Below are 18,114 nucleotides of genomic sequence, written 5' to 3'. Positions count from 1 at the left end.
CTAAAGCATACATGAGTGTGTCAATTTAAATAAAAATGCAATTCAGGGTTGTATGTAGGATTTACATTTATTAACAGTGAAAAAGCATTTACCCAAAGTGAATGTTACAAAATACAAAGAGTATCTCCACAGACTGGCTAGCTCATCATTTTAGGCATTATTTCAACCTGCACAGGGTTCTCTCACACTCATTTGACATTTCCCCCCTCTATCTCCAACCAAAGTTTTAATTTAAATTTTCAGACAAAGAGGAATAATAAATGCCTAAACCTTTACCAATAGTATGCTAGGGAAAACAATAAACAACTTATCTGCTCTCAAGCCTGGGTATTTAAAAACTAAAACACCTACTAAAATAGAAAAAAAAAAACACCCGATTGATTAGGAGCTATAACAAAAGATAGTTTGATAAGGTTCACAGGTACCACAGTGATAGCAGAAAGTTCTTCTGCTCTCTCTGTCCTTAATATGCATGCAGACATAGAAAGACAGCTGCAATATGTAAGGCTTGGCTTGAGAACCAAAATGAAGTTTTTCTCCTTTCCCGATTAGAGTCAAGAAAATACAGAATCTGAATATACATATAAAGTAATTTATTGTTCCAATTGCCCTTAAGTCAGTACAACTGGATAAGAATCCTGACTCTGAACTGATAGTTTTCCATATAGGTCTTATAAAATTGGAGATATGTCTTACACAATTCAAATTAAACATAAACAGAGTAAATTTCCTTATAGGGAAATTCTCAATTAGTGTTCCTTTGTTAGATGTTACAGATTAATTTGATACTAAGATATCAAGCAAGTAAGAATTTTAAAGGAATACCAAGCTAATTCTTTTATTATGAAGTATTTTAGACCACTGGTAATGATTTAAAGACTACTTGGAACAAAGAATTAATTCCTCATATTCTTCATATTTTACTCAAGGAAGAATCTAGAAGATTAACTGGATCTTTTGACATCTCTGTGTCTATGGCAAGTATGGGATAAAACAATAAATCACCATTTAAAACTTGGCTTACTTAGTGATAAAGAAGTCACATAGATTTTCTTAATACTTCACCTGTGAACCTGTTTCTTACTACACACAGAATCAACCACTAGATTTTTGTCTTAAATTATTATCTCAAAAGACAAGAATCTTAATGTTGTATTACATAAATTTAGTTTTATTTATCCCTACTTGAAAATATTTGGTTTTTCATTTAAAATTAACCAGAAGATTACTGACTGTGCAGAAATACTAACTTTAAAATCCAGATTGAGGCAATATAGATAGGAGTTGCAATTCTGGAAAATATTCATCTAATAGATAAGTATTTAAGTTCTAGGTAGTAAGCACATATATTCTAAACTTATGCAATTTGAATAGATTACTAACATATATTCTATGATAATTTCACAGATATCCTGGATACATTTATAATCTGTCCTATTCTTCCTTCCTTTTCTTCGTGTGTGTGTGTATGTGTGTGTGTGTTGCTGGGGATCAAACCTAGGATCTGTGAATGATAGGGAACCATATTATGACTGACCTGCTGCCCTAGTCCTGCTTTGTTTATATAGAGGAATAGGACCTGCAGGTATTTAAAGAATATTAACTATATCCAATAGCAGAAACACTGGCGTATGTGGAAGACTGGCCCAATGGCTGGGCTTTATAAATAATATATTTCTCTAATTCTGAGCCATTGCTCTCTCTCAATTGCCTCCTATTACCTAGAACAGCAATTTGCTGTAGAGAATTCAACATAATTTCCAAAAAATATTTTACAGATAAGTTCAAACTTTATTTAAAACTACATTTTAAATTTAACGTTACCAAACATCACAATGAGAAGAAAATCAAGACCATAAAAGAGAAAAAACAAAAAACAAAGAACAGCCACAGTATATACCAAGGCTTAAATCTGTCCAAAATTCAGTTTCTGATGTTTTAAACTGCCATGGGCAGAAATTAGCACACCTACCAAAAATGCAGTGTCAAACTAATTTACATTTTATACAGATCATAACAATGTTTATTTAGGGTCATTTTCATATATGCGATGACTTTATAAACAGAGTTAGATGAGTCTCTGAAGACATCTCATACACTCTGGGCTCCCACTATTTCTGAAAAACAGAACAATAATTAATGCCTTATAAATTATTTAGTGAATTAACACATTAGTTACTAAAGTTTATTTTTAATAGTTTTCTTCCATTACAGCTTTTAGAATAAAATATTATAAAGGGAATCCTAATTTAGCTCCAGTTCCCTGATAACACACACAGTAAAAAAGAACAGGCGAGGATTTCTATTTTATGATGGCATACTGAGCAGATAAACTAACAGAAGAAAAGAAAATAACTATATAAAAAGAATTAAATTTAGGCCAACAACAACAACAACAAAGCTGATAGTAAGAAATCAGAAGCTGGGTACAGTGGTGCTTGCCTGTAATCCCAGTGGTTTGGGAGGCTGAGGCAGGAGGATCAAGAATTCTAAGCCAGCCTCAGCAAAAGTGAGATGCTAAGTTAAGTAACTCAGTAAGACCCTGTCTCTAAATAAAATACAAAACAGGATGTGGCTCAATGGTCAAGTGCTCCCGATTTCAATTCCCGGCACGCATAGCCCCCCCCCCACCTCCCCCGCCAAAAAGAAATCAGAGACTAGGACACACCAACAAATTATCAGAATGTCCAAAGCGGATGGGGTACTGTCCAATTGTTCCCATACTGTGCAGCTGGGATAGTTGCCATGTACTAAAACAGGCAGAGAAAACTCAGCCAAAAACTGGGACGTTAACTGAAGATTTCATATCTGAATGGTCTCCCTTTTCTTCCCCATTTGCAGATTTTTTTTTTTTTTTTTTTTAAATCGTGTGATTTGAACCAATTGATGAATTGATGGAGAATAACAAAAGTGTAAATCTGGGACCATCACTTGCCTCTGCAATGAGTTATATAAAATCAACTTCAGTTAAAGTATATAAAATTTATTAGAGTTACAAAAACAAAATGTGTATTTATTTTAATAACCTTAACAATGTAAGAATACTTAATCAAAAAAGTAAAGAGAAAAGAATGAAAATCACCCAAGTTGATAAAACAAGGAAAGTTGTTGGCTTATTTATTTTGGTACCAAACCCATAAGCACTTTAAACTAAGATACATTCCCAGTCCTTTCTTTTTCTTTTTTTTTTTTTTTAAATTTTGAGATAGGGTCTTATGAGATTGCTTAGGCTAGCCTTGAACCTGCAATTTTTCTGCCTCAGCTGCTAAAGTTTCTGGGATTACAAGTGTTGTGTCTCCATGTCTGGCAAATATATTTTATATATATATACATATACATATGTATATATACATACATATATATATTTAAAATAACAAAGATGAAAAACAGAAGAAAAAAACTACAAACACTGAGGGGGAGGGAAAATGTCTAAATACACATTTATTATAGGGAAGAAAACCAATAATGAAAAGAAGTGGGTGTTTGCTATTTATCATTAACTTTTTACACCTTTCTTTGAACCATGTACTTGCATAAATTTGCTAAAACTGAAAATTTGAAAGATGAAAAAATGATCTGATAATTAAAGGAGAATACTGTTTTATAAATTAAGTAGCTAAACTAAAGTTTTTACAGAATACCTCCCCTTTAACATTAGACTTAAATCTCCCAGAAGCTAGTACCACACTAAAAAAATAAAAAATTCAAATGGTAGTATCATGATCAAAAAATTTTCAATATAAAATTAAAACTGATGAGTGGATATATAGCTCAGTTGGTTTCCTCACATGCACAAAGCCCTGGGGTTTGATCTCTAGCACCAAACAAACAAACAAATAAATAAAATTGATGAATCTTACCAGGTTCTTTTAGTGTCTGAGAATTTCCAACTAATTCTTCAGTCTGCATTTCACATATTTCACCAGATAAATGATTCTTCTGTTCTTCTTCTACCATTTTCTTCCTTAGATCTGCCTTTAGAATGAAGATTAAAAATAAAATTTTTCATCTCAACAATATCTGTATTATATAAAGACAAATTTGATTAAAGACAAGAAAATACCTCTGAATATATTGTCAGTTTAAGTGGTAAATCCTCAACTTTCACAAAATCTTCTTCATCAGACTTTTGACTTATGTTACCAGATTCTGCTTCCTGTAAGATAAATTATATTTATCTTGAAAACGAAAGCATTTTATCTCTTACTCTACATCTGTCATCCATCCTAAGAAATAAATGCATTCTTATATGTAAATACATATCAGGAATTCTATGATTTTCTCCTGTATCCATACTTATATGAATATATCAGAAACCTAGAGTTCATTAGAAGGTTTACACATCTGTAGCTGTGAACATACTGTTGAGATATGTTTGTTCAAGAGCTGATTTACATAGACTGAAGAAAGATGTATTAGTAATTATAGATCGGGCTAAACTAATTAGAAAAATGACTTGTTTCTTAATATGTCTACCGAATGCATCAGTACTATATCAAGCAGAATATTAGTAAATACTTACAAAGTTTTCAATACACTGACTCCATCAAGGTTTGATGAAAGTATGAATTTAATAATTTACCTTTGTGATCATCTCAAACTGTTTTTGCCTTTCCCTTCTAATTTTAAATAGCATAATTTTCTATGAACTAGTAACTAAATAGAAACCATATGCTTTTCCTTTTCCTGCAAGTCTACCCACCGACTCTTTTTCAGATTCATTTTATACTTATATGATAGCAGAGCAATCTAATATACCTTCCTTCTTTTTTTTCTTTTGGTACCAGAGATTGAAACCAGAGGTACAAATTACTACATCTCTAACCCTTGCTATTTGGCCTTGAACTTGTGATCCTCCCACCTCAGCCTCCTAAATCACTGGGATTACAGGCATGCTTCACCACTCCTGACCCTTTACAATTTATTTTATAGTCATTAGGTTATTCTTTATAGACCATGAATTTAACCATTTACTTTCTTGCACAAAAATTTTCATAAGTCTCTAAAATCTCACTTCAAATTAATTTCAACTAGGTAATTCATCTAATTTTCAGTTTTTTGTATAGGGGATTGAACCCAGGGGCGCTTAACCACTGAGTCACATCCCCAATCCTTTTTTAAATTTTATTTAGAGACAGGGTCTCACTGAGTTGCTAAATGCTAAATTGTTGAGGCTGGCTTTGAACTTGTATCCTCCTGCCTCAGCCTCCTGAGCTGCTGGGATTACCGGCATGCACCACCATGTTTTATATGCATACATTTACTGTTGGTGAGGTAAACAAAACTTTCTTCTAATGTTTTTAAAACATTATAAGCACCCTTTCTCAGGAATTTATCTTTAAAAAGTAAATCAATTTTAATTTTTAAAAAATGAAGTACCTTTCTTATATCTAGAAGTACTTATTGAGGTTCAAATACTGTTATAAATCTTTTCAATTTTGCTAAGGAGAGAGTAAAGTATATAAAACATATACACCCAAGATCCAAAACATAACTTGCTACTGTAAACTTAACTGAAACAACTGTCTAGAGTAAAATTAAACTTACTACTTACTATCATTAAGTACAGATTTCCTAGTATATTTTTATGCCATTCACTGTATAGAAAAAGGACTCTATTTCTGTGAAATTGTTTTATTTCACATACCAAATGTAAACTTTTAGGTTTAGCAAAGACGTATAAAATTTCTTAAGTAGCTGAGAAGTTAAAAATGAGTAGTGTATTGCTGGGCATGGTGGTGCATGCCGGTAATCTCGATTCGGGAGGCTGAGGCAGGAGATCCACAAGTTCCAAGCCAGACCCTGTCTAAAAAATAAAAAATAAAAAAAAAGAGAGAGAGAGAGAGAAAGAGCTGGAATATAGCTCACTGGTAAAATGCCTCTGGTTTTGATCTCCAGTATCCCACCCCCAAAAAAGGATAGTATGAGAGATTAATGATTAATGATGACTCATGTATCATTATTACTTCAGATCTGAACTGAAAATGAACTCTTCCAAAGTTGCCACCTATAATCATGTCTTTTGTTTTTCAAAACTATAAAAAGAATAGCCTTAAGGTTTTGGGATGGTCATCTTAATTCATTATCACTCTTTGGCTAAAGTTCAAAATAAGTGTGAATATGAAATAAAAATGCTCTCAAGAGACCTAAACCTAAAGCGGAGCTTGGTTTATACACTTAAAATGTTAACCTGAATATAAAAAAAATGCACAAAAATTAAAATAAAAAATAACTGGAAATGTAAATGATACATACATAGTCATTCACTAACACTGGAGATTCAGTATCAGGACTTCCAGCGAGAGAGCTTTCAGGAGTTTCCTGAGCAGATTTAACTTCTTTGACTCTAGGCACTAAGGTTTCAATTTCAGTTAAAGGTAATGGCAAAGGGTTAGGTTGTTTAGATGAATCAATAGTGGTAAGCGAGTCCTTATGGGCAGCACTATTTAAAGGTTGTTCATTTTCCAAGATATTGAGGTAACAAGGTTTCACGGGAGAGCTATCTTGGTCATCTGCATCAAAACAAAGTCTTAATTTTACATCAGTGCAATACCAACAGCTGTTAAATTTACAATAGTAAATAAATACAATAAATAAAATACCAAATAAATACAATAGGCATTATAATCCCCCAAAAAGGGCAATTAAAATCTCTTCTTAGCTGTGGTTTACAAATTCAGTCCATAAGATCTAATCTGGAAACATTAAATAAATTAGATTCCTGGTTACCTGATTTCTAGTGAATTAGAATTTTCCAGAGTTAAGGCTCATTTGTATGGTTTTATAAAAGGTGTCCTGCAAAAAGCTCATGTGTTGGGCAACAGGAATATTCAACAGTGAAACTATTAGATTATTTGAGCTGTAATCCCACCAGTAGATTAATCTATTTGATGGGTTAATAATTTAAATAGACTACTGGGTGGTAACTGTAGGCAGGTGGGGCATGGCTGGAGGAAGTAGGTCACTTGGAGTATGGCATTAGACTGTATATCTTTTTTTTTTTTTTAAATATTTTTTTAGTTGTCAATGAATGGGCTTTATTTATTTATATGTGGTGCTGAGAATCAAACCCAGTGCCTCACACATACTAGGCAAGTACTCTACCACTGAGCCATAACCCCAGTCCTAGACTTAGTATATCTTGTCTCTGAATCCTTGATCTCTCCCTGCTTCCCAGGTGCCATGAGCCAAGCACATTCCTCCACCACACCCTTCTGCCATGCTGTGTGCCTTATTGTGGACCCTGAGCAACACAGTTCGCCAACCATGGACTAAACCTCTGACACCATGAGCCCAAAATAAACTTTTCTCTAAGTTGTTCTTGTCAGATATTTTGACCACAGTAACAAAAAGCTAACATTCCAAAGTATGGGTTTAAAAAAAAAAAGTCTCATTTTATCTACAGATGTTCCTGGCAGAATTTTTTGTTGTGGGTAAATATCTGTCAAATATTTGTAACTGCTTTTGCAGAAACAAAGCTCTCTTATGTTTTTCTACAAAAGATTTATTGGGGGAAAAAAAGATACACATCAAGTCCCAAGTGCCTTTAAACCTACATTAGCTAAAAATTTATATTTGTTTTAGTTTTAAACCAATAAAAGGCACTTTAGATGAACTTTAAATTGAACAATTATTTAAATTTCTTACCTTTACTAGTGGGTTCTTGTTCTGATGAAACATTTGTGCTTTCAGCTGTTTCTTCAAGGTCACGTTGTTGAACCTAGACAGAAAAAGATATTTTAATAACAGGGCTTTAAAATATGTGGTCACTGTAAAGGAGATAGTTACTACTATGTGTGTGGGTTTTGTCAAACAAGGAAATTAAAAAGAGTTCCTAAAAATGTTTTGAGTAAGCTTTGGATGCAATGACAAGATGGCTAAGTAAAAAAGTTTACTTTCCTTAGACAAACTCAAAAAAGTTGGGTGCTGTGGTGCACACGTATAATCCCAACAACCCATAAGGCTGAGACGAAGTTCCAGGTCAGCCTTAGCAAAAGACTCTATCTGAAAATAATGTAAGGATGTAGCTCAGTGATAAATATTAGTGCCCTGGGTGGTTCAATCCCTAGCAATACCCCAATAAATAAATAAATAGATAGATAGATAAATAAATAAATCCCTCAAACAACAACTCAGAAGCCAGGCGCAGTGGAGCACGCCTGTAATCCAAGCAGCTCAGGAGGCTGAAGCAGGAGGATCACGAGTTCAAAGCCAGTTCCAGCAACTTGGCAAGGCCCTTAGCAACTCAGCAAAACTCTGTCTCTAATAAAATATACAAAAAGAGGCTAGGTATGTGACTCAGTGGTTAAGCTCCCTGGGTTCAACCAGCACTATATCACTCCCCACCTAAAAAATAGAAACACCAATTCAGAAAACTGAAATAAAAATAGATGTCATTACTTTTTTTTCCCCAGACTTATCTTAAATAAAACTAAAAGATACTTATATACATAGACATTAAGTGAATGGGAGAGGAACTGACCAGGAGAAGAGGAAGATGAACAAAGCCAGTTGCTTTCAGCCAGAGAAGGGAACAAAAACTGAGGTTCAATTACAATTGGAAGTTATCAGATTCTAGGGTGGAAGGTATATGATGGTAGAGCTGGTGATGAAAAAGAAGTGGTGGTGGTAATTTTAAAACTGTGTAAGAAAAATATGGACTTCTAGGTTCCCATCCCAACCTCAACAGAAAATAAAAGATTTTATTTTACAGAAATTGAACTAGTGAGCCTGCACACCTTGGGGGAAAAGGTGGGGTAAAGAAGGCACAATGAGGACACAGTAAAATGTCACACTGAAAACCAAAGGATTTAATGCAAGTCTGTTAACAGTGGACACTCGGCCTCATTCCCACATTTAGCTTCAGAATACCAGAAGTCAAGATTATATACCCTTCTTTTTAAGAAACCACACTATTCTGAAGAAAAGACCAAGAGATACTGACATTTCAGAGTTAATATTAGAAGGCTGGCTGTCTACTGAAATGCCCCACAGAGGAACCAAAAGGAAACAAACCAGTTTCCTGCTATACATTCTTTAATATAAATACCTAAGGTTTAGGAGATTATTTGAAGCAAGCCTCCAGGTGGGATAGAAAAAAAATAATGCTTCCATGAAATAACACCACTACAAAAAAACAGCAATTAAAAAAAAGTGTCTAGAAATACAAAAGATGAGTGGGAAAGTAAAAGTATCTTTATACCAGTGTTAAGGCCAAGGAAATCTTCCAGAAAGTACAACAAAAAAATAAAGCAATGGAATAAAAGGGAAAAAGGAGAAAACTAGCTGTTGATCAGCCCACTAGGGCTAACAATATCTGATAATATTAATTCCAGAGGGAGAGAAAAGGAAAAATGGTGGGGTATTAAAAAAAAAAGAAAGAAAGAAAGAAAAAAAGAAAAGACAACGACGACGACTACCAAATTGAACAATAGTTAAGATATAAATTCAAAAGACCCACAAGTATGCTTGTGACATAAATAAAAGGAGACTTGCAACAAGGTATACTATTACAGTATTTCAGAACTTCAGGAAAAAAGATCTTTTAGAACAGGCAGGGGGAAAAAAGAGATAAAGGATGAGAACTAAGAAAGCCATGGTTTATCTCTATAGCAACACAGAAAACCAGACAAGGAAGCAGCACCTTCAAAGATTTTATGGAAAATATTTTCAACACCAAATAATTAAGACTTGCATAGATATATAATGTATAAAAATATCATGTCTTTTGTCAGGCATGGTAGTAAGCCCCTGTAATTCTAGCTCCTGGGAAGGCGGTCAGTGGTAGAGTGCCCCTGAGTTCAATTCCCATAACACACACACACACACACACACACACACACACACACACAAAGCAAACAAACAACAACAACAACAAAACAAAAAAGACACTTTTTTTTCGAAGTTACTAAAAGATACGCTACACCAGGGCTGGGGTTGTAGAGTACTTGCCTAGTGTGTGTGAGGCACTGGGTTTAATCCTCAGCACCACATAAAAATAAATAAATAAAAATGGGGTGGGGTTGTGGCTCAGCAGTAGAGCGCTCACCTAGCATGTGTGAGACTTTGGGTTCGATCCTCAGCACTACATAAAAATAAGTAAATAATATTGTGTAATAAATATGGTGTCTAACTACAACTAAAAAAAATATTTTAAATAAAATAAATAAAGATATTGTGTCCATTACAAAAAAAAAAAAAAATTGAAGATATGCTACCCCCAAATAAGGTGGTTAGCCAAAAGAAAGAAAGACTGAATTCTAGAAACAAAGATCTGAGAAAGAAGATAAATAAATAAATGTAATTTCTATATTGGTAGCTATTTTGTAGGTCGAAAGAAGAGCCAAATTTAGAATGTAGCAAAAGGCGAAATGCTCCAGAAGAAAAAAGGAAGCAAAAAAAAAAAAAAGACAAATTTAGTTTATACAGAAAATTTTGCTACTGGGGAGTATAGCAGAAAACTTTAAATGTTACAAGAAAATTAATAAAAAGTGAGGAACTTCTTAAATTCAGGAGAACAATATACAAGGCTAAGAAATAAGCAATATTTACTTGCTCAATAGTTAGTAATATTAACATTTTAATCAAGTCTAAATAGATGGTTAAATATAGACAGACACACATATTCAGAAATATTGAGATTAGAGAGCAAAAGAAATTATATAAAGTGTTGCCTTTGGGACAGAATAAAGTGAAGGCAGAAAGGGAAATGATTTCATTTTTGTTACAAACTATTTCATGTATAACTAGGAGAAAAATATAAAGATCTTCTAAAGCATTTCATTGTTTTTTAAGATGTTACCAAAAAATTAAGTATTAAAATGTTTTAAATAGTTTGGGCTGGGGAGATAGCTCAGTTGGTAGAATGTTTGCCTTGCATGCACATACAAGGCTTAGGTTTGATCCCCAGTACCACCCCCCCCCCAAAAAAAAACAAGGTTAAACATTACTAAATATAAAACAAGTGTTTCAGATTCTAATAAGAATACTAAAGATGCTTATATCCATGAAAATGGGATTGAGAAAAGCTATATATTTTGACATTTTTCAGCAGGTGCTTGTTTTCAATAACTGAAATAAAAGTGTGCCAGTCTACACTGAAATACCTGACTGTCCTGTTCAATTTCTTCATTAGTTTCAGTGTTAGCCTGAAGTGAAGTCTGGACATCTACAGGGCTCTCTTCAAATTCTTCTATTTCTTCATCCTCATTCTCATCTTCTCCACTTCCATAATTAGTTAAAGCTTGAGTTTCCGCTTTAGATAAATCTAAGTTGATTAATACATAATTTTTAATAAATTTCATCATTTAATCTTTTTTGGTTTGGGGGGAGATTTTTTTGGAAACTGGTTGCAAACTCCTGGACTCAAATGTACAATGACTTCAGCCTCTGAGTAGCCAGGACTGCAGGCACCTGCTATCAGGCTCACATCATTGAATCTTATGGGCCAGATGCTTAAAATAGAGTATATAAAATCTTCAAACTGTAAATACTAGAAATCGTGGCATAAAAAGGCCAGGTAATTTAATCAAGACCACATAGGTAATTTAGTCAAGATCAAATTAGAATTCAAATTCAAGAGTTTGACACTTACTTCTATTCTCATTATATTCCTCTAAACTGTTTAAATAAGTGACCAATAAAGAACCACACTTCAGACTTTTAAACTTACTAATAGATACTGGACATCCTTCACTTTCTTCATCTTCCTCTTGATCAGAAACATCAGATCTTACATTTTTGGGACCTTCGGCACCATATACCTCAGGTGTCTGAATCTGCTTAACTGTTTCAGTCTCATCCTTGTCCTAGCAACAAGTAATTTAAATAATTAATTCTTTTATATACTTTAAAAGGTACATAGTTAAGAAATACAAAGATCATTTCTGACAATCTAATTTGATTTTCAAAAGAAAAAAAGGTTTTTCAGAAAAAATAGCATCTGATGATATACTCTGCTCTCAAATATTAAGGTAAATGCTGTTAAAATTATTTCATATTTTGTTCCAAAAGCATTATTTATAGGCACAAATTAATTAGCACATACTTTGTCTTCATCATCAATCTCTCCAGCAGGTGAGCCATGATCTCCTTCAAGAATCCTTTTGGCCTATTAGCAAATCCATTAAGCAAAACACGTTGGTAATTCAGTAAACTTTAACAAATATTGCATTTTTCATCATGTATAAAGAAAAGAATACTTTCTTAGAAATGTAGAGTAAGTTCTTTTGTTTAAGTCTTTTAAATTAACAAAACTAAAAGTAGCAGCACTTACCTCACTACTCCTTAGACATATAAAAAGGCATCTCAAATTTATTAAGTCAAAAATAAAAACCATCATTTTCTTCCTCCAAACCCCATCCTTCCTCAATCTTCCCCACCTCTAAATGGCACTTCATTCATCCTGATACATAAACTAGAAAACTCGGAGCCAGCCTTTGCTTACATTCATTATTCACCTCTAAACCAATGAACACCTCACTGACTTAATGATTATCATACATTTGTTGTTGCACACCCATCTAAGACATTAGCTTATAATTTCTTACCTGGACAATTTGAACAGTTTTATAAGTGGTCCCCCCACTTCTCTCTCTACTCTCCTCCAGTACATGTTTAATGTGGTATACAGAAATTCTTTAAAATTGAATGTGAAATTATGTCACTGCTCTTTTCAAACTTCCCCATGAGTTTCCATCATATAAAGTAAAATATAAATAAATAAAGTTTTTATGTGGCTTAAAATGCTCAACAACTTGACCTTAAAAGAGAATGAAATGAAGGGCCCCTATAAAATTGAGAACAACATCTCCATGCTCACAGTAAGGTTGACAACTTCCAAGCCTGACAGGTTCCAAGAGCACTGAAAATGACGATTGCCCCCTGCCCCTGCCTGTCAAAAACAGAACAACTAAATCTGCATATATTTGTCTCACTTTGTTGCTTTTTCTCTTTAAAAAAGCTGGCTCTGAATAAAACCTATTTTTCTACCAAATTGCCTCTGAATGTTTCTGGAGCAGTAAAAAGCCTAGCCTCTTCCCTGCTACCAATATTTCTGCAGCCTAGTCCATCTCTACAAGAAGAAGATACATCACCTATATTCTTACCACTTCCCTCAATATGCTTCTTTCCTCCATGACCTTTTCTGTTCTCCAAGTGATCAAGCCTTCCTTAGAGTTGTTACACTTTAAGTTATCTTTGCATGGAAAGCTATTTCCTTTCATTTTCATTATGAACTCCTTATTTTTCATGGTTTAGCTTATATTTCACTCAAAGGTGAAGACTACCTAGCTAAAGCAAACTGAAAGGAGACTTCCTTCTAATAATTTAATATGGTGTTACGCTGTTTTATTTTCCTTAACCTCTAAAGCAATGGCTAAAATGAATTTATGTCTGGAATATAAATGTTATAAAAATATGAAGTACATGGGCTGGGGCTGTAGCTTAGCAGCAGAGTGCTTGCCTAGCATGTGTGAGGCACTGGGTTCAATCCTTAGCACCACATAAAAATAAACAAATAAAATAAAGGCATTCTGTCCATCTACAACTACAAAAAAAAAATTTTTTTTAAAGTATGAAGTACATAGTTTGACTTTGTCTACTTTAGATTCTAAGAAAGAGAGGTTATTTCTTTTTATCTGGGTCTTGGCCTGCTTCCATTCTCATGATCAGAGGGCCAAGAAAAGGGTGAAGATCTAGAGGGAAAGCTTCCTGGTAAGCCTAAGATACAGGCGGAACCAACTCATCCAAATTCACATGGTCAAAATTAGTTTGACAAGGGAAAGAAACTACAGGAGGATATGAAACTAAAACCCTAACCAACAAACAAGGCTGTCTGTTGTTGGAATGACCTCTGGTTGATATATATTCTTAGAGACTCTTTGGGGACTGGTAACAGCCAGGGCAGGTAGCTGACCAAAAAACTAGATACCCAGTCCTCCTCTCCTCTTTGGAGGCCTAAATAAGTCACAATGAAGTTAAACAGATGTGTGACAATGTACATTTAGCATTCCTATCTGTATTCTGCATTCGTGATTTCTTTTTTCTTTTTTTGCAGTGCTTGCTTGGGATCCAACCAGGGCTTCATACTTATTAGGCAAGTACTGTACCACTAAGTTACACTCTCCAACCCCTGCATTTCTAATATTTACTGTTTTTACTTCTGAGATTTAATATGTAGTATATGTATGGAACTACAATCTGATTAAATGATTTTACTAAAAATAACTACTTTGGCTGAGATCAAACAAATTTAGGTATTAATACTGATCATGAACCATACTTAGGGCTGGGGAGTTGGCTCAAAAATAGAGTGCTTGCCTTGCATGCATGAAGCCCTGGGTTAGAGCCCTAGCACGCATGTGCATGTGCACGTGCACACACACGTGCACACACACACACAACCCACTATATTTACAGGCTAATTATAACTATTCCTAAAATCAAAATCAATGTTATTTACCTCTTTGGCATAAGACTGTATCACTCCAGCTGCTTCTATTTTCCTTTTGCATCTCTGTTTAACAGTTATACTATTATTATCCAAATCTTGCATGAGTTTAAAGAAAGCCAATTCATTAAACAACACTTCAGATATCTCCACAAGAAGGTCTTCTCCACAGTCCTTCAGTTTTCTGCCCGCAAATTTTGCCAATGAATCCTATGCATAGACAAACCAAATGATTTTAAGATCAGAGAAAACTTCACTTGTGGGCACAGCAATATACATTATTAAAAGATTAAATTATAATACTGACTTGGAGAAAATCAGTAGTATTACTTTTAAGTACTGAAAAACTTGAAACTAAGGAAAGACAGTTAATTACTAAGTTACTAGGAATTTTGCTAGTCCTGCTTAAAGATTATACAACAAGGGAAAGCAAATAATTATGGTCATCCATAATTTTAATCCTTATTAATATAATTCCTGGGCACAAACAAAACAGGGGATTCCTAATTGCAAAAAGTTTTCAGATAGTACATACTAGGCATATACCTATGTAATACCTTTATACTACAGTAATGAGTCATTAAATACTGTGAGAGAAAAATACAAAGTCCTCCACATCTAAATGGTATCATTAATTTAGTTTCCCCTTTATATTAACCAACCATTCATTGTAATTAGAATTTTCTTCAGAATAAGTTTAAATGTAAACTTTAGTTCAAGTTGAATTTTAGCATCATCAAATGAAAGGGACAATATTATTTTATTCTATATTCTACAGTTAAAACTACTTCCCTTTTCTTTCTTTAAAAAATATAGAATGCCATTTAGAAATAGACAAGCAAATACAAGCAATGTCCCATTACCCAAAACAAATAGTATCTAGTTCAATCATAGAAAGAAGTACTCAAAAAAAAGAAAAAAAATGCTACTCAACAAGGCTGAGTGCTTTGTGAAAAAATTCTTGAACAGATTTCAAAAGGAAAACTAGACAACAATAATTTAAATTTCAGCTCATGAAAAAATTTTAATATTCTAGGTGGTATTTGATGTAAATTAACTTGTATTTTCACATATGTGCCCCTATGAAAAAAATCAGGAATGGGATGCAAAAAACACATTCGAATTTTCTTAGATTTAGATAAAAATCTTATTTCCAAATTAATGCTTTGGATTCTGCGTAAAAATAAGGGAGAGCTGTGTGGATCTTGATAAAGAAAATATGTTAATTACAAATAAATTATTTCTCTTTCAGCTAGATTCTAAAAGTTATTTCTCCCTATAGAAATAACCTGATTAAATTTACTAAAATTCATTTATATACAAGCTATCGTAAACATTTTTAATACTTCACATATTTCTGCAAGAACATTTCCATAGTCTTTTAGTTTTCTGCCAGCAAATTTTGCCAGAGAATACTATTTAAAGGATTCCTACAAAGTACACCACCACTGATGTCTTATATTCCTTATAAATTATGCACTGGCAGTATTAAGTAAAGCCTGGACAGTTTGAGCCTATTACTGAATTTATAGTTTAGTTTTAATATTAACATGATGGAAATTTGCATCTAATCCAGGGTTTAAAAAATTAACCAAGTGATAATACTATATTTCAAAAGGAAAACTAGACAACAGTAATTTAAGTTCTAGCAAAATGATAATACTATATCCACAACCAGTATAAACACAAAAAACAGAAGGCAAAATTTCATAGGAAAATTATGCAATAAAATGAAATTAAAATGTATTGTCTAATTTGGAGTAACAACATCTTACTGAGCCATCTCAATGGGAAAATGTTAGGTAAAATGTAACAGTAAAAGTGTCTGACATAAGGAGAAATAAAGTTTTCTTATTTAACACAGGATTTTTCAACCTGTCCCCCTTTTTTTATGGTGCTGGAGACTGAACGCAGGGTCTTAAGTTTGCAGGGCAAGCACTCTACCACTGAGCACACCTCTAGACCTCAAACTGGACATTAATGATTAATTTAGAGTTATACAATTCTGTTATGAGAGACTGCCCTGTACATTGTAGGACATTTAGCAACATGTTTGACCTTTATCTAGTACTTCCCCTCCCACTTCCCTATCTCCCTGCTGTATGGTATTCATAAAATGTCTTTAGACATTGTCAAATGTCTCCTGGAAGGCAAAAATCTCCCCTAGTTGAGAACCACTGCCTTGATATAAAGTTACTGTACATATGAATATAGAATATGGATTACTAAAAGCTGGGAAAGATTGGAGGGAAGGGGGATACAGGAGGTCAGCTGATGGGTACCAAAAGGAAGTTCAATAGAAGGAATAAATATTTGTGTTAGAAGCACAGTGAGATAACTACAGTTCACAATAACCTATTATATACTTTATGAAGATCTAGAAGACAGGAGTTCAAAGTATCTAAACATAAAGACATGATAAGAAAAGGGAAATGCTAATTACTTTGATCTGATTAGTGCTAAAAAGTTTTTACAATTGATAACTGGTTTCCAGCTTCTAAAATTTCCTAAATTAGTCAAAAACTATCTTAGAAAAAGTCACAGAACATTTTAAACTTAAAACGTTCTTACTGGGTAGAGAAAAAGAAAATCAAACCTATAGATTTTTAAGTTGGATACATGTAATTCCTAATATTTTTTTAATGAAGAAATAAACTAAAAAGTATTTAAAAGGCTGCTAGAATGAATGACTACTGAAATAAATCATGTAATGCCAGAAAATAGAAAAAAAAAAGAACAAAACAAAAAAAACCCCACCAAAACCAAAATACCTCCCCAACCCCAAAACCAAACTAAAACAAACTAACCAGGTGGTAAGACATAGAAGTATAAACTCTTACTTGTAATATACTTCCAAGTTGCTTATGAAAGAACTTCACAAACTCCTTGCTCTCATCATTTTGCTGGGTAAGGGTCAATACCATGCGTCTTACTGAAGTAAGAAGCTGAGAAGAGCATATTTCATCCATGTGCTCCTAAGAAAAATCCTAGTTGGTTAGGATATACACTTATCTACTATTTAAAAATTTTTAATCCATACATTATGAAATTTCATTTCTCTTGCACAAATAATTTTCACATACACATTTTTAGAAAGATTCACTCATGAGAGCAAACTCCCACCCTACACATATTGAGTTTTGCAATTTTGACCAACATAAAAGGTAATAATATTTTACTAGCTTTTAACTGTTATCATTTTCTTTCTGTATTAAAGAGAACTATCCATGCTATAGTTCCCATCTGCATGTCTTTCTGTTTATAAAGTTCAATTAATTTCAACTACTTTTACAACCCATTCTTATTATCTTCTAATTCAGGGTTTCTCAAACTTCATATGATAGACATCCTGTATATCACAGGATGTTTTGAAGCATACTGGCTTCTCTATCCATTAAATGTTAGTTATACTACTCTCCAAAATATCCACAACCTTGGCCCCATCCTAACAATGAAAATTGTCTCTAGATGTTATGAAATGTCTTGAATCAACAATAACCTCTAACTTTCTTAACAAGCCACTTTAGGTATGTTTCTTTTCTTTTTTATATATTTTTAAAATGTCAATGGACCTTTATTTCTTTATATGCGGTGCTGAGAATCGAACCCAGTGCCTCACACATGCCAGGCAAGCACTTTACCACTGAGCCACAACCCCAGCCCCA

The 18,114-nt window shown here is 33.4% G+C and overlaps 1 protein-coding gene across 1 annotated transcript in view; it reads right to left on the bottom strand.

Annotated features, from left to right (window-relative positions):
• Window positions 1-48: 48 nt before the first annotated feature.
• The window catches only part of Pcm1 (pericentriolar material 1), a 93,332-nt gene continuing 75,266 nt past the window's right edge, over window positions 49-18,114 (bottom strand). The window contains exons 32-41 of the mRNA XM_048791766.1: window positions 17,290-17,424; window positions 14,462-14,659; window positions 12,047-12,109; window positions 11,672-11,807; window positions 11,106-11,266; window positions 7,648-7,720; window positions 6,256-6,512; window positions 4,064-4,156; window positions 3,861-3,975; window positions 49-2,117 (exon numbers count right to left, since the gene is read on the bottom strand). Of these exons, the coding sequence (XP_048647723.1) occupies window positions 2,092-2,117; window positions 3,861-3,975; window positions 4,064-4,156; window positions 6,256-6,512; window positions 7,648-7,720; window positions 11,106-11,266; window positions 11,672-11,807; window positions 12,047-12,109; window positions 14,462-14,659; window positions 17,290-17,424 (1,257 nt within the window). The 3' untranslated portion in view covers window positions 49-2,091. The remainder of the gene's footprint in view (window positions 2,118-3,860; window positions 3,976-4,063; window positions 4,157-6,255; window positions 6,513-7,647; window positions 7,721-11,105; window positions 11,267-11,671; window positions 11,808-12,046; window positions 12,110-14,461; window positions 14,660-17,289; window positions 17,425-18,114) is intronic.

The sequence above is a fragment of the Marmota marmota genome, unplaced genomic scaffold (genome assembly GCF_001458135.2).
Source record: "Marmota marmota marmota unplaced genomic scaffold, marMar, whole genome shotgun sequence".
In the NCBI taxonomy this organism is placed as follows: domain Eukaryota; kingdom Metazoa; phylum Chordata; class Mammalia; order Rodentia; family Sciuridae; genus Marmota; species Marmota marmota.
Note: the sequence above shows the minus strand (reverse complement) of the source record. Positions and strands in the feature narration are given on the sequence as shown.